Here is a 25330-nt window from a genome sequence, read left to right on the forward strand (position 1 = left end):
TGAGAACTGATCTATAATTTAGAACAAACGAGTAAAAATTTAGAACATGCGGCTCAGATTTAAATTTAGAACATATGACTTATAATTTTGAACATGTGTGTGAGCAATAATTTAGTACATTTGATTCAAGAGTTATAACATGTGAGTAAAAATTTGCTTTATGAAATTTAAAACATATGATTAAATTTAGAACATCTGATTTAAAATTTAGAACACGTGAATAAAAAATTTAGAACACTTGGTATAGAATATAGAAAATGAGAGCAAAAATATTGAACATATAAGTAAAAATATAGAACATGTGAGTAAAAATTGGAACATATGCTTTCGAATTTAGAACATGAAACTAAAAGTCTTAGAACACACGCACGTTTTAAAATTTAGAACATATAAGTTAACATTTTGGAATAAGTCATTCGAAATTTATAACATCTAACTTAACTAATTTATGATTTAGAACATGTGAGTAAAAATTTAGAACGCAAAGAGTGATCTCACATAAGAAAAATTCTCACGAGAGCCTCCCCCTATATATATATATATATATATATATAGATAGATAGATAGATAGATAGATAGATAGATAGATAGATAGATAGATTTCCGCTTGCTTTTTCAAGGTTTAATTTATATATACTCCGTATTTATCTAATCTATTGTTATTTTTTTAGTAGAGAGGTTAAAACTTGTAATTAAACACACCTGAATTAAGTAGTTAATCTAAAAGTTCAATATACTCTGATCTTAAACCTAAATATATAACTAGTATTTTCTTCAAGTATGACAATAATATGATACTTGAAACCCACCCATATATTTTCAAATGTATAAAATCTTGTACAAATGACTATTGTAGCTAATAATTAAATATGATGGACGCGAGCATAACAATTAATTACATGAATAAGGGCATGTTCTGATTTACTAGACCGAACTGATTGAAATTGAATTAAACTGAAATGAATTGTTTAAATTATGAGAGAAGGAAATTAGGAACTAAACTCATTGGAGTTGAATTGAACTGAAATTAAGCCGAAGAGAATAGGTTCTAAGTGCAAGTATTCTTGGGAGAAACCAAAAATGGGTAAAGGGTAAAACATAGAACATTTATTCTAAAAGGCGAAGATGCTAATTAGTAATCATGATTGCTGCTAGAATGTGCAGTGAGTACAAATGCAATGTACCAAAAAGGCAAAGAGAATGGGTTGTTCATGATCAATTGCAGCATATCTTCCTACTGTTCCAAATCTTGACTCTTCGATTGATTAAATGTAACAATATCGAGCTACGTGTTTAGTAAATCCAAGAATTTTATTTTATTATTAGCAAATCAATTGAATTATGCAAACTATGGGTTTATAGTGATGGTATTATTATTATTTCCATAGTTTTGTTTGTGTGGAAAACAGCTACCAGGAAACTTTAACTAGGAGACGACGTAGCCCACTGATACGTTTTTTTTTTCCTTTTTCAAGAAAAATTGTAAAAAGAAAAAAAGTAGGAAGAAAAAAAAAAAAAAAAAAAAAAAAATCTATGTGGCACTTTGTTATTTTAACTTAAACCATATTACCTACTACCTCCAGTCTAAATTACTCGCAACTTTAGGATATTATTTGTGAGATATAAAATACTCCAAAGTTGCGAGTAATTTGGACCGGAGGTAGTAATTAAAACTACAAAAGTATCCTTAGAGATAGCACTGTCAAAACGGTTTGATAGTTCGGGCTCAGTTCGGTTTGAAATCGGTTCGGTATTAAAGCGAGTCGGTTTGAAATCGGTTTAAGTATTTCGCGGGTCAGTTCCAATTCGGTTTAAATAGTTATCGGTTCGATTCGGTTTCGGTTTATTCTTGAGCGGTTTTTATTCGGTTCAGGTTGTAAACAGTCTGGGTAGTAAACGATTCGGTGCAGACGGGTTGCAGTTTGTTAACGGTTCGGTGTAAACGGTTTTTACCCCGGTTCAAACAGTTTCGGGTTGGAAACGGTTTCGGGTTAGAAACAGTTCGGCTCTTTTTCGGTTTAGTTTATAACTAGTTTGATTCTTTTTCGGTTCAGTTTATAATTGGTTCGGTTTTTTTTCGGTTCAGTTTATAACTGGTTCGGTTCTTTTTCGGTTCAGTTTATGACAGGAGGATTTTTAGTGGCATGAAAATATTTTATACTATGATAATAATTTGGCAGGAAGATATTCTATACTATGATAATAAATTTTCAATAAATATTAATTTGGCAGGAAGAATTTTTGTATTATGATAATAAAATTTCATTTAAAACACCTTTTGACTTGATTTTAATATTCTCTTTATAGTAAGCAGTTTGTAGCTAATTTGTTTATAAGCGGTTCGGTTCATAAACGATTCGGTTTGCAAGTGGTTCGGTTTATATACAGTTCGGTGCAAACGGGTCGCGTGTTGTTAACGGTTCGGTGTAAACGGTTTTTTTTATCTCGGTTCAAACGGTTTCGGGTTGAAAGCGGTTTCGGGTTAGAAACAGTTCGGTTCTTTTTCGGTTCGGTTTAGAACTGGTTCGGTTCTTATACGGTGTAACGTTATTTGGATCGGTTCAGTTTCAGGCTCATTCACATACGGTTCGGGTTGGTTTTCGATTTTAAAAAACGGTTTTTAATCGGTTCGTTTTTTATTTGGGTCGGTTTATTTCAGGCAGTTAAACGGTTTCGATTTGAAATTTGACAGCACTACTTAGAGATTATGCTCACTTATTAATAGTTGTCATGTTAATATTACTCAATAATATGGCTTTAGAATTTTCGATTCCATTGTTATTATATGTCGAATAAATCAAATGGAGTATATTGTAGAATGAAATTGGGGTTAGATTAGTTTTGATAGTAGTATAAAATACTTAATTTCTCTGTTATTTTAAGTTGACTTTTTTTTTTTTTTTTTTTTTTTTTTTTGTCAATGTACAATTTTAACGGTTAATGTCTCTAATCATCAACTTGTAAACTTACACACACACTAACAAAAAAAAGAAAAAAAAAAGGGGATATTATTTTTTATTACGAGAAAAGTAAATATTGTTAAATTTACATTCAAACGACTTAAATAAGACCCTACGTAACTATATTTTATCACAAATATAAATTACAAAAGTTAATCAAAACATAGGTTTGTGAATAGTGTAAAATTTAAAGTGTGTTAACTAAAAAAATGCAGGAGGTAGAATTCTTAGAAATGGCTTCAATGATTATTCATATTAAAATTGCGTATGAATTTATCTAAGCTTAATTAATCATAAAAATTATCATACTCCGTATTAAATTTTATTAGAACTTCTTGTAGTTTAAATCAAATTAAAATAATCCTTATTAACTCTTATTAGTTTACACCTTACCTTAATTTTCGTAAATAGTTTATTTGAACTTATAAACCCTTAAGTAAATTTACCAGAACATGAACAATGTCCTATTCTCGTTAGAAAATGAACAAGCTGAAATAGATATAAAATACTTTTACATAATTTTTTTTTTCTAGAACTTTTACATGATTTGAAACAACTTAAATTGTCGCACATACATCACCAATACACACGAGTATACGACTATACAAGAATTGGGATAAAGTAACGACTTACGACGTAAAATAGAAAACATCACCGTCCCAAAATTAGACACTAGTTGCACATAAAAACCTCCGTATATCCTTTCTGGTACACTAGTAGATGGTCCATAACCTAATCTAAATAAACCACAAGTGTGTACGTAGGTGAGTTGGTGACAGATTCCTCGTAGCTACCCCATCTCATACAAATTTACAACTTTTTGCGACAATTTCAAGTTGAGACCAACCAAGACGGACAACTATAACAAATATTATCAAACTAGTACTGTACTATTTTGCTTTTGTATTGTATAAATTTAATTTCTTTGCTTTTGGATTTTCCCAAAAGGTACATTTCATAAAAATTCAAACAATTAATTAATGGTCCGACTAATGCAAAGCACTAATTAATCATGCAATTGCCAGCCATATAAACCTACTTAACATGGAAATACTATGATTAGTAACTTGACCAAAAAAGGATATATGGCTGAAAAGAATAATGTTGAGGAGAGAGAAAATGAACCTTATAATTCATTTCTTCAATCATAACTTCTGTTGAGCGTCAGAAAGCAACCTTTCACTTGCTCCGCCAACTACATTGCAATCATTTATGTACCAATCACAATTCAAAAAGAAATCAACCTGCATTAAGATAAAATAATCAGTATGATTAATAATTAATGTGATCCAAATCAATATGTCATCCTATTAGCAATTGGTAGCTCAATTGTGCAGCTGCACAAAATCTGTAGTCACTACATCCCAAAGTTACAGATTTTCGATACGAAAATCGTACACCTTAATCAGAAATAAAATATAACAAGGGTATATTAACAACTGGCGATCCAGTCGATGTATCGATATAACAGGGTACTGAAGATGGTGACAAGATAACAGATCTAGAAATAAGTTTAGATTACATGTACAGCTGAGCATGAATGCAGTTTCAGTTTCTCTGACATGTTACAACTAGTATTATCATTGGAAGTAACATCACAATCATGTACTAATAATGAAAATGTTCGAAATCCAACTTGAAGGCCTAGGACATTTTAGAGGTAGGACATCTTAGAGGTCAATAGGATACATATAGTCAAAAGCTGAGAACCAATGTACGAGGAGCAGGAAGAACACTGAAGGTAACACCAAAGATAAAATGTCATCAAGAACGGAAAAACAACTGATAAATTACTTCATGAAAAAGTTCATTTCTTAATTCCTGAATCATGTAAACATATGCGGATACTAAATTCAGCAAATAGTGCAGCATAATTATTTTCCCTCTTAAATTTTTTACACTTGACAAGATTAATGAATAATATTAGCAGAAGTGGTCTAATATTACAAGTCCATAGCACAGAACTCAATATCAGCTTCTGAAATAGCTTTAGCAGTATAAAAATTATTTTCATTGAAATTTTTTACAAATATCAACCATGATTTCGAACTACTAATATAGAAGTACAAAATCATCTAAAGTCATAACAACCCTATACAACAATATAATCCTACGAGGTAAAACTCATAGCCACTGCGGCCAGAGAAGATGTATTGGCATTATGATGTTATGAGTATTCAAGTAGCTTGATAACACAACAATAAGTGAGATTCACAAAAAGAATAAACTATCTACCTATGTGAGACAGGATCTTCATCGTGTTCTAGACAACATTTCCAACTATACAGTATTCACAGAAAAAATTGGCTCTGCAGTAAAATGCATGAGCTGAGCTATATCTGTTCACCTACGAACTACCGGTATCTTTGGTATAATCACAGCTATGTCGACAGCGAAGTGGGATCTTTAACAGCAAGAATAAAGTAAGCATCCTAGCCATTTGCATCACTCTCTGCCTCTCTGGTATAATATATACGAGCAAAACAAGGGCAGACTTAACGTATGTATGTACTTCACTGCTCCAGAGGATTCGAGGCTGTTACCGAAAAACAAAAGACAGGTGTTAGCCAAGAGCCAGCTTATCAAATGATTAGTTAGCTCAAAGCAATGATACCAAAAAAGGTGGAGAAAAGGAAGACTAAACAAAGAAAAATAAATAAATAAAAAAAAGAAACATACTTGAACTTTATCATGCTTTGATTTGCCAATAATACTCCAGAACAAGATGGATTTTACAGCATAATAATTCATCTTGTGAGGGGATTGGTTCCTCGGGTCCTTGAGACATGTGGAGAGGGTGCCAAATGTGCACATCTTCAACTCAAACAGCCAAACTTCAAGAAATAGACAATATATAAGCAAAATTGTGCAGGAAAACCCACTCATGGAAACAACAAAGAGAACAAATAAAGTACAGAGTATCCTAGATAAGAACTATGATAAGCTATGGAAGCACAATTGCATAAACATACATTCATCAGCAACAGAGACATGAAAAATATAAGAAATTCTAATTAGCATGAAGGATCACAGTTTGCAAACATGAACATCTACTTCACTGAAGAAAAGAAAATACAAAGAGTACAAAAAATGGATTAAGTTAACGTAAGGGACTAAGGGGAAAAAACAGAAACAGAATTGAAAGTTTTTTTTTTTTTTTTTTTTTTTTTTTTGGCAGAATCAAAAGATTCTGTAAATATATATATATATAAAAAAAAAAAAAAAAAAAAAAACCCTCAAAATTACACTGGTATAAAAGCTCTTGAAGATCAAGGGCTTCAAGGCTGCAAAAGCATCACTAATGTACTTCTTAAGTATATATATAGTGTGGTAACTCAAAATATAAGCTGACTGATATACCTTTTATGAAGGCCATACATTCTGCATTGATGGTGTACCAACCAATAATCAGTTCTGCATGGTGGAAGTTTATCGAATTACATGATACTCGGACTGGGCAAACTTGAACCCTACTCACTTTGCAGCATAGTGTTCTGTTACTGACTTACTGTTAGCAAATCACATCATTTATTCAAGTGATAGATAGCCATTAGACAGTAACTGAATCCCATTCCTGGAAAATCAAAATAAGCTCAAGTTATTAGAATTTGAAAACATGTATTAGGATTTAGGAAACACAAGTCTGACATAAATCATATCAGCAAATTTAGCAAAATTTCCCCTCAAAGGGCAGCATAAATGTGCAAGCACAGGGAGATCCATCACAAACGTAGTCTTCCTCCGATGGATTAAGAAAATTACCATATAATACGACATCATCTCTTTTTACTGGAGCTAAGGGATTCCACATTCCTGTCTTTCTTCTGTCTCTGTTCAGCTTGCAGGCCTACCAATGAAACAGTCAAAAACACAAACTTGAAAATCCATCCTTAACTGACAGAGTGGCATCATTTTCCCTCATAAAGAGCCAGATAACAATCAAATTGAGGAACTCACATCTTAAAAACTGAAGTAAGTTATGAGAAACAGAAACACCCCACTGAATTTAAAAGGCCCTTATTTTTCTTACCATTATTATGGTATCAGTAAAATTTAATGATCATCATTCATAAAGAAATTATGAAAGGCGTGTATATACAGATTATCAGGAGACTTTCACCTGATCTTGCAACTTAAGCTACAAGATAAGCCATCTATCAACCGGATCAGACTCCCCTGCTCATCCTTTGTAGTGCTATTTACGTATATGAAGAAAGCAAAGGAAACTCATTGATGACTGTCATTTATGACACTATTTTCTTGCCTTAATCCTAATATTTTAGGGTAGTCTCTGACTCTCAGTAGCATTTGAGTCATATATAGTGAAGAATAGCAGCTACCATCTTTTCATGGTAGTGGCTAATTATGAAGAGAAGCTGAAAGGAACTAGTGTCCGTCAGGATATCCAAACTAGCGAAGAAACTTGCTAGCATAATATTTGGGTGTTTTGAGAATAATTTATGAAGATGTACAGATGTTTGGAAGATTTATTTACTAAGGAGGAGATCCTATCATATATAAAAAGGTATGTCAAAACATAGATTCTCCCAAATTCTATCTAACTATTATATCTTCGATATTTTTTTGGAATTTTACTTGGGGAATAATTCTATCTTAACCCTATAAATCTCCATGGACATTCAGCGTTAAAAGAAGCTACCATTGGCCATTCTCCTTACTTCTAAATCGCTTACTCATTTTCTCGTCCAAAAGGAGCAACCTAGAGGAACTCGCTTTTTCTAGTTTGGAATTGACAATGTGTTTCCCTAAAAGATTTGCTTCTCTACTTTGTAACATGAGTGAGTAGTTCTTTTTTGCTCAGTGGTGATTAGATAAAAGCCATGTAATTAGTGTTTGAGACAATGATTCTGTAATATTCGTTATTTCTATTAACTTATTTTGAGTATTCATGAAATACTTGTTTTATCTTATGAATGATGACTCCTGGCAGCTAACAATTATTTGAGTCGAATTTCATACTCCCTCTGTGTTTAACAAATGAAACGTTTTGACCTTTTGCACTATTCATCTAATTCACTCTGACTAATGTTTGTGATTTATACATAAGAATAAATAGTCATTTGGGTATTTGTTGGAATTGTCTCAATGAATAGTTCATTGATATTTGTTATAATTTTTACTTGATAATTTACGATATTTTTAGTCAAAGTTTTGCATTGGCATACTTGCACAAGGGAAGTGTTTCATTTATTTAAACACGGAGGGAGTACCTATTAAGGAGTCTAAGTTCGTAATTGCTTATCCAATGGGTATATTTTCTATTATAAATTGTTCATATATTGCTATGCTAGTGTAACTTCTTGTTAAATTAGTTCTTTAACTCCCTCACCTCCCCCCTCCCCCAACCAAACAAAAAAAGGGAAGAAAAAAAAAAGTGTGCTACATATTGTGTGGAACATTATTTATTAGCTTCCTATTCTTAGATTCGCTTTCTTCATAGGTTCGTCTCTTACTTACTCTTTGTTAGAGTGGGTTAAATTTTGCGGGCACTTCGACAACAATTCACTCAGTTGCAAGTCATGCAACAAATAATAGCAACATGAAAATGGGCAAATCAGGGATATAAAGCATATAAGACAAAATAGCTCATTTCTTAAGCATAACATTAGATTAGGAGGTACTTCCAATAACATCACAACAAAATTTCCTTAAAATTCATAAATCATGAAAGGCAAAAACAACCACCAGCATTAAAATTAGATTTCTTACATATAAAGACAAGGTTAATCATTATATCTCTTCATAATCTTGAAATTAGGATGATTTATTTTACATGGTGAAAAGAAGATAACAAAACAGTAAGATGTTTCATTATACTACATTTCAAAATGATTCCCATTTTAGGCCATTTCAAAATGTTCATAACATGTTACCTTACTCAATGGTTGCCATATCCCTTTTTCTATGCTCGTATTCTACCCCTCTCCCCCCCCCCCCCCCCCTCCTAATTTACACATGCCCATTCAATTTACTTTATCAACATTTTTCTTACACCCACCCATCTTTTAACACTCTATATTATTATATCACCTATTTCTTACACTCACTACCATTTTACACAATCTCTCTCCTTTGTCTTAATATTTGTGCAAATAGTAAATGTTAAGGTCAATGTGAAACAGAGGTAGTAGGATCTACAACATTATTGAAAGACATTTGTACCTCTTTGCTGCTTGGTCGATTTAGAAACACCACCTGTTGATGATGGAGAACGAGGCCTTTTGTGGGCCACGGTTCTGGCTGAGGTTTCAGGTTTCTTAGATGGTAGAAGGGCTGAGGAAAGAAGGGCATCCACAGCCTCTCGCTGTTGCTTTCTATTAGAAATCATGTCCTTTGGCCTCTCAATCTCAGCAGATCTCCCATCCTCATCCACGCCTTTACTTCGTACCTTGCTGTTAACATGCGATCTTAGACCTCCTTTATCTTCCTGGTGTTTAGAATGCCGTACAACAGGGTCCTGGTTTTTAGAATTTTCTACAGGGTCCTGATTTTTAGAACGTCGTGCGGGGTCCTGATTTTTAGAATGTCGTACAGGATTTTCAACTCCTTTTGACCCCAGTGTATCAGAGATTTTCTTAAGACCACTATTTTCACGCTCAAGCTGGCGTACATCCCTTGTATATTTACCTTTTTTCTCCCTCGTATGAGCATGCTCACTTGACCCCAGTGGATTTGTGATTTTATCATGGATACTTTTTTCTTGGTCAGGTAGGTTGACACTCCTAATGTTTTTTCTCACACTCTGATGAATATCCTGCTGCTCAGCCTGCTTCTTACATTTCTCAGTAGTATCCTCTTTAGTTCTGGCAGTTTCAAGGCCCTCACTCGCAGAAGATTTATTATGCTTATGCTTCAAGTCCTTGTTCTTACTCTTCCTTCTAAAGCTTTCATGACTACTTCCAGTTTGCAGGCCATGCTGGCTTTTCTTAACTTCTTCACTAAGCTTGCCACAATAATCATCTGAGCATATGGTGTTGGTGGTTGTACCCAATATGTTCTCACATATGGACTTGTAAGGTCTTTTCAAAGATATAATCAAATTCCGCTCCCTAGCATCCTTCATAAGAGCAGCCCAATCACGGTTTTTCTTCAATGTCCTCTCATTGCCCAAAATCCACAGAGAAAGCCTTGCTCTTGTGAGAGCAACATTCATTCGCCTAATATCAGCAACAAACCCAATACTGCTAGAGTTCATTTTGGAAGCCGTAGAATATGTATCCGAAGATCTAACTGTTGAAAGAATGAGTATGTCAACCTCCCGACCTTGAAAACCATCAATAGTATTAAATTCCATTTCTGAAGAAACAGATGATCCAAATACACTGGAAAATCTTGAGCGTAAAAGGGAAAGTTGGCTCTTGTATGGAGTGATAATACCAATTCTTTCACCAACGAACTCTGAAGAATACCTGAACAAAGCAAATAAGAATACATCAGCAATTTTAAGTATTGTGGACAGGCATCACAAAATAATAACTAAGAAGCACCACCGATACCTTTTCTGAAAAAACTTCACTATTTCAATGGCAGCATCTGCCTCACCCTCATTATATAGGGATGAAGACCCAGCATTTCTTCCATAGGACTCCTGACCATCACTGACATTATAGAAGACATAAGGTCCAAGACCAGGAGTCTTGTGAAAAGGTGCAGCTTTACTTGTTGACAGAACTCCGTCCAGCAACTTGCCATCATAAAAATGCAAGGAAGGAAAACGACTTATCTCAGGATGCATTCGGTACTGCATATAAGAAACACCAATATTGCTCAGCAACTACATTAGAAACTGAACATCTTGACATAAATAAGAATCAGTTTGTAGAGGGAAAAATGGATAATCGAAAACAATTTACCAAAAGGCTATTTATTTCTATCAACAAATGAAAAAAAATAACAATCAGTAAGCAGTTGGGTTCAAGTTACTTGTTCAGTGAGCATAATGACTGGATAACCAGCCCTCTGTAAACGCTCAAACATGCTGCATTCGTACAAATATCTGCTGGCAACATTAGAAAGGACTGTCGCAGGAAGTTGCTTTGGGTCACCAACCTACAAAAAATGTTTATATGTAAACATCAATATAAGATTTTATCTTATTCAGAACAAAAAGGCTGACAGAGTCTTTATTACTCACCATGATGCATTTTGTACCACTTGATTTTAAAAGCTGAAGAGGTATCAGAGTGGCTGGTTCCAAAGCCTACAGTAACAGAAGAATATCAAAGCTCTGAAAACATCAGAAAAAATTCAGGATGGGGGCAAAAGTTCATCACAACAACTACCCTAATACAAACCTGTGCTGCTTCATCAATGACGACAGCATCAAACAAGTTATGTTCAGACAGGTTAGCAATTTTACTATTAGACATGGACTCAAAGCATGCCGAATATAGATCTCCACCACACCCACTCAATGTTGTTACCACTATTTCAGCTTCCCTTAATATTGACCTCCTTAATTTATTCCTTAACACTCTAATTTCTTCACTAGTCTTCTTTTCCCGGGCTTGTATTGCTGCAAGCCTCATGTAAATCTCCTTTTTCTGATTATAAAGGCTTCGCAACCTAGCCTCCAGCTCTGAATTCGACATTTTCTTTCCATTATCAACTTCAAGATGTTCATCCGCAGAGGCACCATTTTTGTCTGTACTTTCATCTTTCAAATTAGCCCGTTTAGATTCATAGAATTTTATGCGGTCTACTGTCTTTTCTAGACTCTCACGTAGAGTTGTCGAGGATTCTACAATCAACTCATCCTTTCCATCTCCCACAGCCATCTTTTCTTCAGCAAGACGATGTTCTACTAGTGTATCAATGAAAAATGGTAATGAATTTGGATGTATTGTTTTTGCATTGCCAACGCGTACAAGGTATGGTTTGTACATGTTTCCATCAGCACCATACAGACCTTCACCAGCTAACCTTGAAACTAATTCATCCACTGCAGCATTAGACTGAGCACAAACAAGCACCCTCTTTCTCCCAGAGGCCCTTGGCATTTTCTCATCATTCCCAGCATTATCATTCAGTTGTCTAGCCAAGGCAGCATCCTGCCATGCCCTTGCAATAGCAGCAGACTCGCTAATACTTTTCCGGAAATTGGTGAATGGGGTAGAGTTGTGTTTCAAATTGTTACCATATTGTTTGTCAATAGTTTTTGACTGTAATGATACTGCAAGCAGTGCACTGATAAGAGCCACAATAGTGCGTGTCTTCCCAGTACCTGTATATAAAGACCATCATATAACAGGAAGTAATTTGATGTATTGCCAACTAATGTTACATAGAAAAGCCACAAACCTGGAGGACCCTGAACAAGAGACAAATCGAAATCATTTCTAGAATCAGGGATTCCTAAAACTGCACTGATTGCTTGAATCTGACTCCCATTGAAGGTTGACTTGAGCACTTGCTGCATTGGTCGCGACAGCTTGCTCAAATCTACCTTTCTATTCTGAGTAGAGGCATGAGAATGATCAGCAGGTTTCAAGATAACTGGAAGGGCAGGGATAACCTCAATCGAAGAAAGTGCTTGAAATTCTCGAAGTTGAGGCGTAATACTCATAATACGACTCAGATACCATTTGCTCCTCTCAAGAAGCTGCTTTCTGGCTCGATTTAAGCGTGAACATCCACTTAAAACATAAAATCTTATGAGAAGCATATTTAGCCTTCTTTTATTGTCTTTCTCACGTCTCTCCACCTAAGACACACAAAAGCAGAATTACATAGAGTAGAGAAGTGCAACTAATGAGCATAAAAGAAAAAAAAAATTCCGCAAGAATTCATGGAACCTTTTTGCTATTCGTAATTTAAAGGAATGTCTATGCTCTTTGGTCCCTAAGTTCAAGGAATGCACTATCCCTACTTTTTCAGTCCCATAATATACTACTCCATACATTTTTTTTCATTTAAAAACCTCTAATATACCTCCAAGCGTCTAATATTTCATCGAAAAAAAAAAAAAAAAACCTAATTTCAAGGAAAATAAGATTTAATAACCTCTATTATACCTCTAACAGTCTAATACTTGCATCCTTTAAAAAAAGAATACAAAGTTGTAAATATTTAGATTATATGAGGTTAATTCCTGATATTATTGATACCCGTGCATAAGCACAGGGTACACTCTATTAAACATCGTAGGAATGAAACATAAAAAAGGACCAAAGAGTATTTAAGCAGGAATCAACTAGGAGGGACGAAGAGGAATAGATTATTAGTTCATACCTTTCCTACTAAGTATACATTATGAGGAGAATTTTTTATGGGTTGTTTAGTGAGTAAAACTAAGTCATTCTCAGCACAACTGCTAGATGCAGAAGAACCAAGCTCGTCATGGACGCATCGAACAAGATGGAAGTCATCAACTCTTTCTACTGAAACCACAGATAAACTGCCACAAGACATTTCTTCTAATAAAGACACCTCTTGGAAAGAGCTGCGTAATTGTGCTTTAAACTCTTCCAAGATCAAGGGCCGGAAAATGTCCACATATTGCTGAGGTGACTCAAAACATACTGGAACCTCCTTTAAACCAAGTGGTGTCTCATTTTTCTCTTGATGATCAGTATCTAATCCAACAGCAGCAAAATAGTCCATCTCCAGTATTGCCCTAAACCATTCGTCCATTTTTGGAGGCTTCAACCGTCTGGCTGCTGCCTCCATCTTACGCAAATAAACAGATCTGCTATCAATAGGACCTGCAAGTTGAATGACTTTACGTTTAGGAAAAGAGGAACCCTGCGTTTTCAAAGATGAATGATTACGTCCGGCAGACTTCAATGCAGATTCTAATGGATCTTCAGTATCACGCACTATTTCCTTTAAAATTGTGTCATTCAAACCAGAAACTGCCTTTTTCTGGGAATTAACCAAATGATTGTTTTTGGCAATTTCAGCAGAGAAGGATCTAGCCGTGGCTTTGTCAAGTGTGATGCCTTCTTTTGGGATACTCTTAGAGACGTCTGTTTCTCCAATCTGTTTGTTTTTCATTTTGGAAAGGGAAGTTGATGTCAGGGCATGTTTTGTCACAGTAGGTTTTCGAGACTTTGGTGCAAGCACTTTTGGAGCTCTTTCTTCAACCTCTGACAAAATCCTTGCAGGGCCAGATTCAGAATAGCTCTTTTCAATATTGGATTGCATAACTGACTTATCGGCAGAGGGAGCCAAAACATCTCCCTTAGTTGGATTTATAGCATCACGAACTTCAACAGGAGGCTCCAAAATTTCAGTCTCATCATCTGATAATAGAATCACAGGGTCACTATTTCTGCTTCTAGTGGCCACAGTGTCCAAAATTTGCACAGAAGACTCAATATCAAAAGATGAACTCTTCTTCCCAGCTGCCAATCTATCTGAAAGTGATTTTGACTTTGGAATGCACTTGTCATCATATGAAACTTCATTTGACAATGAAACAGAAAGACGTGATACTTGCTCCTTCAATGAATCCATTGGAACCACATCTGCTCAGCAAACCATTAGACATAGGCCAGCACAAGGAAATAGTGAGCAATTATAAGTAAGAAGACATAGTTAAGTTTTATTTTTAAAAAAAATTTTAAAAAAAGAGCCAAACAACAATTCCTAACGCACCTGATGCAATCAACTTTTCAATAACTTTGACAATCGCCTCTGATCTTTCATTGCATAAACTCTTTAGCAAAGCCGGCAAAGAGGTCATAGACAGTTTCCAGTATCGAATAACTGCTTCCAGTTCAGACTTTCCCCAATCTACCAGATCATGTAGCCAGCTCATGTCGGGTAATCCATTCATCTTCCTTGAATTTTTCCCAAGAAATACCTCAGATGATTGTGTAAGTTCCCCGAACAAAATGGGCAGGATTTCAAGTAAACGGACACAAGACATCTGTAACAAGTAAAATATTGATTACATTCATCTAACCATACCAGACAAGCATGTACTTTGATGACACAGCAAAGATTTTTCAAAACATAAAAAGAATTTTTAAAAAAAAGGGAAACAAAACAAGATATATTGCCTCTCATCACATACAGTCAATTTAAAGACCAAAATAAACCTTACTATCATCTTGCCATTGATTCCAATCTTTTTCTCATCTAAGAGGTTCTAGAAGGAAAATGCAGGTAGTTTGATACTAGATTCCAAGATGCATAGTCGCAACTTTGCTCACTAATAATAAAATAATATGATAAATCAGGGTACAATACACTAAATTGTTGTTTGGAACCATATAGGGCCACTAGTCCATCACATAAAAGCCCATGGTGGACTTGGGTTCATGAAGGGAGGCATGTACATAATCGGCTTGATAGTTAAGAGGCAAAGTGGATAGTTCCAACCACCCAGTGAGCCTTCCGAGGTCTCAAAGGGTCCATAACAAGCACCTCGTCCTATTTTCTTTCGAGCACGAAAAAGCAAAAATTTCTCTAAAATTGAAGTGGATATGGGAGGTGTCCCCAAAGTTAAATGAGTTTGGTTCAATAATATGGCTATTTCAGAAATCTGTTGTAGCAGTCATCAAAAGCTGCAAGAGATGGTTTCAATCACCACATAACCCAATTTCTTAATGAAACCTTTGTGAAAGTAGCCAAAACGTGGCTTTATTGATGGGACCTCATGGTTGGTTGACAAGAATAATCAACGTTGATGAAAATCACTACATTTATTTTTTTTTCCCCAACATTCCTCTTATTTTCCGTTTCCCTATTTCTCCTCCATTTTATCAAATAAATAAAATAAAATAATATATTTTTTTATAAAAAAAATAAATTTTATAAACACAAGCATGCAAACAATGCCCCTCATCACCAACACAATCCACCTAGAAATCTAAGTTTCAAATCCTTTCAATCATTCAAAAATGCAGTTGTACAACAAAATGAATGCGACAAAATGCAACCTGCAATATTTAAAAAAATATCCAGTGCTGTCTATTATTCAATAGTAAGAAGTTTTACACTAGTATGTATTGATATTGCATAGTACCAAAGGAGACATCTAGAGGCATTATCACAGAGAGAAAAGAAAAAAGGAAAGAGTTTCAAGCTTACATATTCCATTCAACAAATGGAGAAAACCGTCTCAAGAACTTTAAAATAGTGGAATTAAAAAATAAAAAATAAAAAACGGGGATTGATAAACTACCTGTGAGATTCTATAATCCATAAAAGCCTTTCCTTTGTGCAAGCACTTTTTCACAGATGGCCATGCAACTTCAGCAAGCTCAGAGCTGAAGCTCTCCCAAAGTTTCTTATCAACCTTGGATAACTGTTTTCCATCATTCACTTGCAAAGAATTGAGGTTCAATTGCTGCAAGAACCCACCTTGAGATGCGAACTTAAGACTTAGCTCATCAGAAGAATTTCCCACTGAGTGAGCAGCAGGTGAAAACCCTTCTTTAAAAATTTTGCAAAGGACAAAAAAGAAATGATGCAGACACTGGAAATTGACAAGAACAGAATCCAACTGTACCTGAATAGAGAGCAGAGACTTCCAATGTAAGGAATGGCTATATTCAAATATTTAAATCTCAACTGCTAAAAATTTCCTTATTCACGATAAACTAGAACATTGGAAAAATATTTATTCTACTATGGTGGTTATGAATTTATGATAGCATCATTGTTGATGTTTTCTCAGGCAAAGCACTACATTATTGGCATCTATAACTGATCGCTCAATAAAAACCTATAACATGACATGAACTCTGAGATATATGACCTGAACTCTAATTATAAAAAAAAAAAATCAACTAAACCAGGAGACAAAGTTTTACCAGCTTCAAAGCATGCTTCAAGCCTTGTAAAATTGCAGTCAATGAAGATCCTGAACAACAGAGGAACTGTAAACCAGAAGCAAGGCCACGTGTGTCCGAGACATACTCCAAAGTACGCCTACCAACTTGCCTGACATTCTGCATCAAACAGGAAGTTCTTCAAAATTCATAGCACCCAAAAACATGTACAGCTATTTACCTAAGTTTATGTTAAATCAGAATAATGAAAAATAAAATTAATTTTTTGCAAGAAACCACCTAATATATTAGACCCTATATAGATAGCCAATTAATACATTTTTATTTTTAAGACACGCTTTCATGTGTGGTACTATGCAAAACATTATAAGAGCAAAAATCAAAGAAAGCCGGTGAGAAAGATATAGAAAACATCGAGGTTTAGGCAATACTAGAGGCATTAAGTTTAAAGGAGGAATCAGAGAATTAGGGCAAGGTTTAAACAAAATACAGTAAAACAACTAGGCATTAAAGTCTAAAAAATTCAAAATACTCTGTAAGTGAGAAAGGAAAGAAACAACAATAACAGTTTGTTTGGATAAAGAAAGGGGAAGGAAAAGAAGGGGGGGGGGGGGGGGGGGGGGAGGAGAAGAGGAGGGGAGGGGAGGGAAGAATGGTGAGTTCCTTCCAAATCTCTCCATTGTTGGAGGGATTAATTTTCTACAATTTAATCCTTCCATTTCTCTCCCCATCAATTCCCTCCCTTCCTCATTTGCTATCCAAATGAAAGATACTCCATCTCTCCATTTCTCTTCCCCTCCTTTCCCTCCATTTCCTTCAATCCAAACACACCGTAAGAGGAAAGAATAACACTTCATCTGTCCCAATTTAGTTAGGCCATTTGCTTCTTTTAATTCAGTCTCCAAGACATCTTTGAACAAAAACATCTTTACTTGCGTGTTATTATAGAAGTCATATAATGCTCATATTTTGGATGAGAAAAATTAAATAAAAATAAAAAAACAACAACAACCAACAAATCTAAACTTATCCAACAAAGCCAAAATGTTAAGATCATATTTGAGACTACTGATGATGAAAGGTAATCAAGGAGCTTGGAAATATTTACACCAAATCTCAAAAGTTTGAGTTAATAATAGAGGCGTATGAGTTTGTGGTGTGAGTGAGTGTATTAGGTCGCTGAAAAGATGTGACAAATTCTTATTGGGCACAATGTTTGAAAAGACGCGCTGAGGCGGGCGTTAGGGGTCATGCACTTTTTGTGGTCTAGGTGAGGTGATTTCAATGATATAAGCCTAACTTCAATAAGGTGCGCCTTAGGCACAAGGATCTTTGAAACACCTTGGTGCGCCATGAGCCTTTTATACATTGATTGGGCAATTTACCAAAATCTCAGTGTGAGTGTATTAGGTCGTTCAAAAGATGCAATAATTCTTATTAGGCAATTCACCACAATCTCCTTCAATAAAAAAGCAATAAATTCAACAATGGAAGTTTTGAAAGGTACATCATTAGGGTCTGAAAGCAGAAGGATCAGACTTTCACCCATCTGTGGCTCCCAAGTCCACTGCCTCCGAAGCTCTCCTTGCTCCAGTTGAATTATGAATTGTGCAGCTAACCTATAAGAAACACAATTGCATACAATTTTCAAAACTACAGATCCAATTAACCTTCCACAAAAAAAGAGGCCAGTCAAGAAAGTTTCCACTGTCACTGTAAAAACAGTCTTCCGTAAATTGCAGAGAAGAAAGCTTTAAAAGCACCAACCTTCGAAAGGTTCTTATCAAAGGGATACACAGTGTTGACACCCTTACTGAATTTTTTGATACATTCCCATCTCCACTGTCATCAGAACCAGAAGGGCATTTCCAACCCAGAAAAGCTGCAACTTCAGCAGCTCCTGATGAAAGCCACGCCTTAACAGGAAGTGACAGCTCAGAGTTATTTTCAGGCTCCACCATGGAAAATCGAGATAAAGCCCACAGGACAGCCTTAGCAACTGATACTGGTAGGATTGAAGGTTGAATGTCAAGCAAAACATCAAACCACAGCATAGGAGCACACATCCATTCAGTGTATTCCTGACAAACAATATTGCTTTGAAAGGTAAATTCATTCCAGCAACAAACATGTTTCTTGTCATCCAGCACAGAGCATGAAGTAGCATCATCAATTTCTTCACTCAGTTCAAAGAAATTGCTACTATCATCTGTTGAAGTCTGGCAGTGCAACAAGGAGGACAATAATGCAGTAGCATCCGATACAATAATTGTTTGTACAAGATCAATGGCAGGTTGGCGCAGAGAAGAATGGAGTGTCAAATCTTTCAAAGATGACACAAGAGATGGCCCCCTGCATGGAACCAAAATGGCCATTGATGAAGTTCAGAGGAAAGAGGGAACAAAAACTAAAAAAATAAATAAATAAAGAAGAAGAAATATATCCAAATTAATCAAATGCATGTAGCGTAGTAAAAGATGGCCATCATAGAATATGGAAACAAAAATGGCATATCAAGATAGCCAAAGCCCAACAGTCAATTTTAAATTTGATGCAAAACAGCGAAAAAAATACAGGAACCAATAATAAATAAAACTGCATGGAGAATCTTAAATGTGCACAACTTGTCACATCACAGAAACTTAATCATGAAGAGATTATGAAACTTACCACATGTGAGCACACTCAAAAGGTGGGCTAGGTGGGTTCATCTTGTAACCACGATAGACAATAAGAAAAGAAATCTGCAAAGGATATAGAAAACAAACTTATCTACTCAGAAATTACAAGAGCCATATATTCAACCTACACCAAATTTACACAAACATGGTGATCGGGAGGGGGAAAGACCTGGCAAGCCTTTTTCCTCATCAGCATGCTAAAGTTACTACTCCTTGTTACTTGATGCAAGAGAAAGTATAAGAAATGCCTACGTTGCTTTTCGAATTCTCCATCATGCAAAGATTCAAGAGACTGCATAGAGACAAGCCCCATTAATTACTGCTAGCGGGAATTATAGGTGACACTTAGACAGCTAAGGTGAAAGTGATAAATAACCAGTCACATGCCTGCAAAAGTGGCTGGAAAAGATCAAATATTTCTTTATGGGTTTTCTCATTTCGTGTATGAAAACATTGACTAAGTAAAGAGTCACGCATAACACTTGGAGGCAATGATGTTCTCAACCAAAGTTTACAGCCTGAAAAGAATTTAGGAAGAGTCACAAAGTGATGTGATCCAATGAAACCAAAAGAAGAGAATACCACCAAAAATCAATTAAACTTAAACATACCCAAAATCTCAAAGAGCAACCTCATGCAATTGACTGCATGAGAAAACTCAGGGGAATCATCGCTGATGTGATCCAGTACAAAATTGAGAAAAACAGGATATGGTTCCAATATCCCATCTTCTAGTGCAGGAGGTTCCAAAAAAGAAAGCCTTCAACAAATCAATATGAGGACATAATTAGCTGGGTGAGTACAAGAAGTGAAGTCCCATGCTTTCAAAACACCAATGGTGCAGAGCCACATTAATTACATCTAAAAGTTCTATCATCCACATTAATTGAAGGCCAGACAGATACATACAATGCTTTGAGTCCCAACCATATAGTAACATGATCCATCTGCACTCTTGGCCTTGAATTTTCAGAAGTTGGCTGCATCGCATCACCAGTAAGAAAGCCAATACATCTCTTAAGAAAAGGCTGGAGAGGTTCCAGCTCTGCAGCAGACCTTGCAAGAGAAGATATTGATGTAATGTTCCAATATAAAGAATTGAATTGATTCACTCTGCCACCTTGTCTAGGATATAATTTAATGGGAACTTAGACATGCATGATGTATTTAATCATTTACCTATGAACATCAGATCTATGAGCAGAACTATGATGAGAATTTGGTTCTCATCCCAAATCCTCAATATTTTTCAATTTAGCCCCAGGCCTCGAGACTCTTCAAAATATGCATCAAAATAAACTTCTCGTGGCAGTCATTTTAATAAATAAAAATTAAAAAAAAACCACATCATAATGATTTTTTGATCTATTGGTTGCAGCAGATGCCTCACATCTCATGTTATATGGGTATATGTAGACATGAAGCACTACCATCACCAGTGAAACTTGGCACCATATTCAAGTTTCAACCCAAAAATACATAAGATAATAGAGGTCAGCAGTTAGCTTGGAAATCCAGATTAAGCATATAATACAAAACAATACCACAAGAACGCTATAACTAACATCGAAACGTAAAAAATACTTTCAAGTGACAGGGTACAATACCTCAACTTTCCCAAATTACCAGCTAACCGATGGCCAATAGATCGTGATTTTCTGCTTTTGAAAAAAAGTAAAGCGTAGACACCCTAATGTACAGCCAAATTCAGGGAATTGATATCAATAGAACAGTATAGGCACACAAGACAAAAATATCAGACCTAAAGTAAGAATACCGGAAAGTGCTGTTGCTTAGCTAGTGCTAATTCATGAGCATCATCAACAGCCTCAATCAATTTTTGGAATTCATTGACAATGAACTCGTCGTCCAACAAAATAGGGAACGTTAAGACCTGCAAATAAAATAAAGATGCAACATCATCACAACACAAAGAAACAGCCTCCATATATATGGGCATATGGTGTATAAGAAATATACATGCTGTATATAATACAGAATTAGCTGGCTATAGCATCATATTTGCATGAATACATAATCAATTACACAAAAGCTTGTTATGTCAAGAAGAGGCCTAGAGGGAGAACCAAAAACATCAAATTATCAAACAGAACATTACCACAAAAGAAAGGAAAAAAGTTCCTTGATGTCTATGTTACTCGGACTCTTTCATTTACCTCACGTGTCCGTGTCGACATGACACGTGTCTGACACCGACACCAACACTTGGACACTTCATTTTAACTAAAAAACAACTTTTTCCAAGAAAATGGACGAGTCCAATGCTTGGACACCCGTGTCTAATTTGACACTTCATCCGAGTCCAAGTAACATAGCTTGATGTACTAATGCACTGAGAAAGAATACAAATATTCACAAGCCATAAGAAGAGCCATGCAAAGGCTGGCAAGCATGCCCTAATAGGTCTGACATGAAAGGATATTTTCTTAGTGGACTTTATCAGAAACACATTTCTCAGCCAAGAGAAGAAAGAAAAAATGACATAATAAACAAGTGTGCCTATGTTCACAGCTATGAAATGGATGGCACAGATCAACAGAAGGTAAAAGAACTAGAGACATTGTCCTTCCAATGGAACCAAAAATAGAATGCAGATACAAAACATATAGGAGTAATACGGTACATTCAATTAGATTCATCTAAAAATAACCCAAATCCCTGTTTCAAAATCTTATATGCATAATGATCAATCCAAAAGAGCCAATGTAGTATACCTCAAACATTAAACTAACAATCTCAGCATTATCATGATCAAGATGATACCCTCCGTGTGCAAGTCTTGAGTTTGCTTCTTTTATGTGTTCAGAGACTCTTTCTTCATCAAGGCGCTGCAATATACTAACTAGGGGAGAAATAAAACTTGACTCATATTCAGCTTTGTACATCTCTTGGGCTTGGTGGTGCCGAGAGATGCACTCTGTACACCTCCTCATTTCTTGAGATACCCTACCCCATAACATCTTAAGAAGGGAATCATCGCTCTCAACCTTATAGTAATTGAAAAATGTCTCTAGAAAAGGACCCATTATATCCCAATATCCACACCAAGGATGATGCGAACTGGGCAGACAAATCAAGAAATTGTATGCAGATGAAAACCTGAATCAGACAAATAACCAAATTTAAAGGATATCAGGGCAAGAAGGTTCATGTGTTACACCCAAAAGCGTGTGTGTGTGTGGGGGGGGGGGGGGGGGGGTATAAAAATGGAGCAGCATACGAAGTGAACAACCTTATATACTGAATAAAGGAATATGGAAATACATGGAGTAGCATTCTAAGAAAATTTCTGCATTATAGTTTTGTCCAAAACTTCTAAATTATACATGCATGAGAGTTAAATAGACAATTTGATATACTTGCAACTTTCTACTATATCCGAGAAAAGCAGCCTCTAAACTTCAATATATGCCGGATAACAAACATAAATACGAAGTACAAAGCTGACAACCAATCCAGCAACACCACAGCAACGTTTCAGCTATTGAAAATTTCAATACAGTGACATTACCTTATCAATTATTCAAAGTGAGTAACTAACATTAGTACCCAAGCAAAATACTTCATAAGTTCAAGAAATCAACTCATATTCAATTGAACAAATCATCAATAATACTTCCTCCGTATAACTAAACTTGCAACACTTACCTAAATTGGATGTTTCAAAATGACAAATAACACTTTTTTACTAAACAACTTTTTACAAATTTCCAAACCTACTTTATTCATACTCCGCCAACTCATTTTCCCTCCCCTCCTCTCTGTCTTCCATAAGATATACAGTTTACTTTTTAAAATTTGCATTCTCTCCCCTCTTACATTAAACAATGTCCTAACTCAAAGAGTTGTAATTTTAGTAAAACGGAGGAAGTATCTATCTTCTTCTATGCTATTCAGATTCGGCTGCCTCAAACTAACCATCCTGAAACAATCAATGTCACACACTCACACTAAATACAACTTTCCCTTTCAAGTATCAATATATCTTTTACTCTAATTGATTTCCTTAACCTACATTACTCACCAAAACATATGCATGCTCCATGTTTGGCAAATTATACATACATAATCCTAAACTCAAAACAAGCAAGCACAATAATGAATACTCCGTACTATACTCCTCCTATCACGAAAACCGTACTATACTCCTCCTATCATGAAAACTTTGTCACGTTGTCTCAACCCCTCGTAAATTTGTGGTTATACAATCATAATAATAGATTAATCTTCTCATTTTCTTTCAATTATTCAATTTCTAAAGCCAAGGTACACTGGAAAATCCATTTATGAACCATTTTTATTCCAAGAAACACAACTTTTAAACTTTTTCCGAAATAGTATCCAAAATGTCAAAACAAGTATATAACGAAATTTAATCGCTTAAATGTGTCGAGTAGCAAGAATCACTAAGAAAATCACTGGAATTCAAAATCATCAAAATAACAATCAAATTCATTACAAAATAAAAAAAAAACGGACCAATTTTCTTTAGCTTGTTGAATACGATTAAGCCGAGAAGAATCGTCACAATTATTATCATCATCATCCTCTTGTTCCTGGTCTTGTTCAATAGCTCTCCATTGATCGAGAAGTTCATTTCTGCTCTTCAGTATTCTCTCCATTGATTTTGACTACGCTACTTTGCGGCAAAGGAGGAGAGAGAAAAGTGTTTATCAGTGGCGGCGGTTCTAGGTTTCCGACGCCGGCGATGGGAGGAGAGAGAAATGTTTCCGACGCCGGCGAAAGGGGGATTAAAGCGCGGGGAATGGGGGTTTGGGGACGAGGGAGAGAGGGAAGTGAGGAGTTTGATTTTCCCCAGAATTTATGGGTTTTTTTAAAAAAAAAATTATTTTATGAATTTGTTTTTTTTGTTGGGCCAATATTCAAAAACGATGCTTTTGTCAAAAAAATAAATAAATAAATAAAATAAAGAAACCGATGCTTTGCCCAGGGTTCAAGGATTGTCTACGCTTTTTTTTCCCTCTCAAGTCTCAACAAAAGAAAAATAAAAAGGGAAAAAAAAAAAAAACTAGTGTTCTCACTTCTTAATTTTAACCAATTACTCCGTGTTAAATTACTTAGCTACTATCCCCTTAAAAAATATATATATAATTTACTTAGCTACTATCGATTACGGGTCTGCTCTTATTGACTGAACTCAGCTGAACTGAACTGCACTGAACAAAACTGAGCTGAACTGAAATGAATTGAAATGAATATTTTATAAGAGAAGGAAATTAGGAGCTGATCTGAACTGAGCTGAGCTGAGTTGAGCTGAACTGAATTTCAACGTATGAGAACAGGCCCTACGTCTTCATGGAAAGAAATGGAGAACTTGATTGCAATTAATTACGAATGGAAAAAATAGAGCAACAACCTTACCACTATTGAGCAATAAGTGTACCAGTTGAGCAACATACAATGTCTTTGTAATTAGACCAAAAAAAAGGTACTTCTTACCACCCATTTGTTTTGAAATGTGCTCTTTGTTGTGTGTTATGGATACTTCTTCCTTTTTGTTATTAATAAAATTATCAATTTGGTACTACAAAAGTTACAAATGGTGTGACTTTTCATCACAGAAGTTGTAGCTTCAAATTGTTGTAGCTTTTCCCGTCCAAAAAAAAAAAAAAATTAATAAAAAAAATTTTAAAAGAAAAAAAAATGGTGTGCTTTGAAAATATAATGTTGTACACTAAGCTATTAACTACTAAGAGGGTGGTTACTTACTAGTTACTACTGTGGAATATGGATTCCAACTTTCTTCACTTGTTTGATTTTTCCATGAGCAAGTGTTATTTGATTGTAACAAAATTGAGATATGATCTGGGAATGACTTAGAATTTGAGCTTCAGTCCTCTTTGATACATGAAAAGATGAACAATTGAACAACATTTTACTAGGC

General features: G+C 35.3%; 1 protein-coding gene across 1 annotated transcript; it reads right to left on the bottom strand.

Annotated features, from left to right (window-relative positions):
* Window positions 1-4942: 4942 nt before the first annotated feature.
* On the bottom strand, window positions 4943-24488 carry LOC145624321 (uncharacterized). The gene is made up of 25 exons (XM_081677325.1): window positions 23905-24488; window positions 22140-22524; window positions 21182-21298; window positions 21012-21094; window positions 20314-20460; window positions 20016-20164; window positions 19792-19922; window positions 19574-19696; window positions 19394-19467; window positions 18491-19075; window positions 18231-18342; window positions 16745-16882; window positions 16114-16440; window positions 14580-14853; window positions 13212-14449; window positions 12282-12684; window positions 11276-12204; window positions 11116-11181; window positions 10905-11030; window positions 10478-10722; window positions 9144-10390; window positions 6723-6807; window positions 6321-6534; window positions 5640-5794; window positions 4943-5496 (listed from the first exon to the last, which is right to left on the bottom strand). The coding sequence occupies exons 1-22, from the start codon at window positions 24045-24047 to the stop codon at window positions 6737-6739; spliced, it is 7113 nt and encodes a 2370-aa protein (XP_081533451.1). The 5' UTR covers window positions 24048-24488; the 3' UTR covers window positions 4943-5496; window positions 5640-5794; window positions 6321-6534; window positions 6723-6736.
* Window positions 24489-25330: the final 842 nt, after the last annotated feature.

Source organism: Chenopodium album, chromosome 3 (genome assembly GCF_948465745.1).
Source record: "Chenopodium album chromosome 3, dcCheAlbu1.1, whole genome shotgun sequence".
NCBI lineage: Eukaryota > Viridiplantae > Streptophyta > Magnoliopsida > Caryophyllales > Amaranthaceae > Chenopodium > Chenopodium album.

Coding starts and splice junctions, on each gene's coding strand:
- LOC145624321 (XM_081677325.1), bottom strand. CDS start 24,047: ATGGAGAGAATACTGAAGAGCAGAAATGAACTTCTCGATCAATGGAGA. Junction 20,461..21,011: donor GGTAATTTGGGAAAGTTGAG/GTATTGTACCCT, acceptor TTCTCTTGCAAG/GTCTGCTGCAGAGCTGGAAC. Junction 14,854..16,113: donor TGGATTATAGAATCTCACAG/GTAGTTTATCAA, acceptor TACTTGTTACAG/ATGTCTTGTGTCCGTTTACT.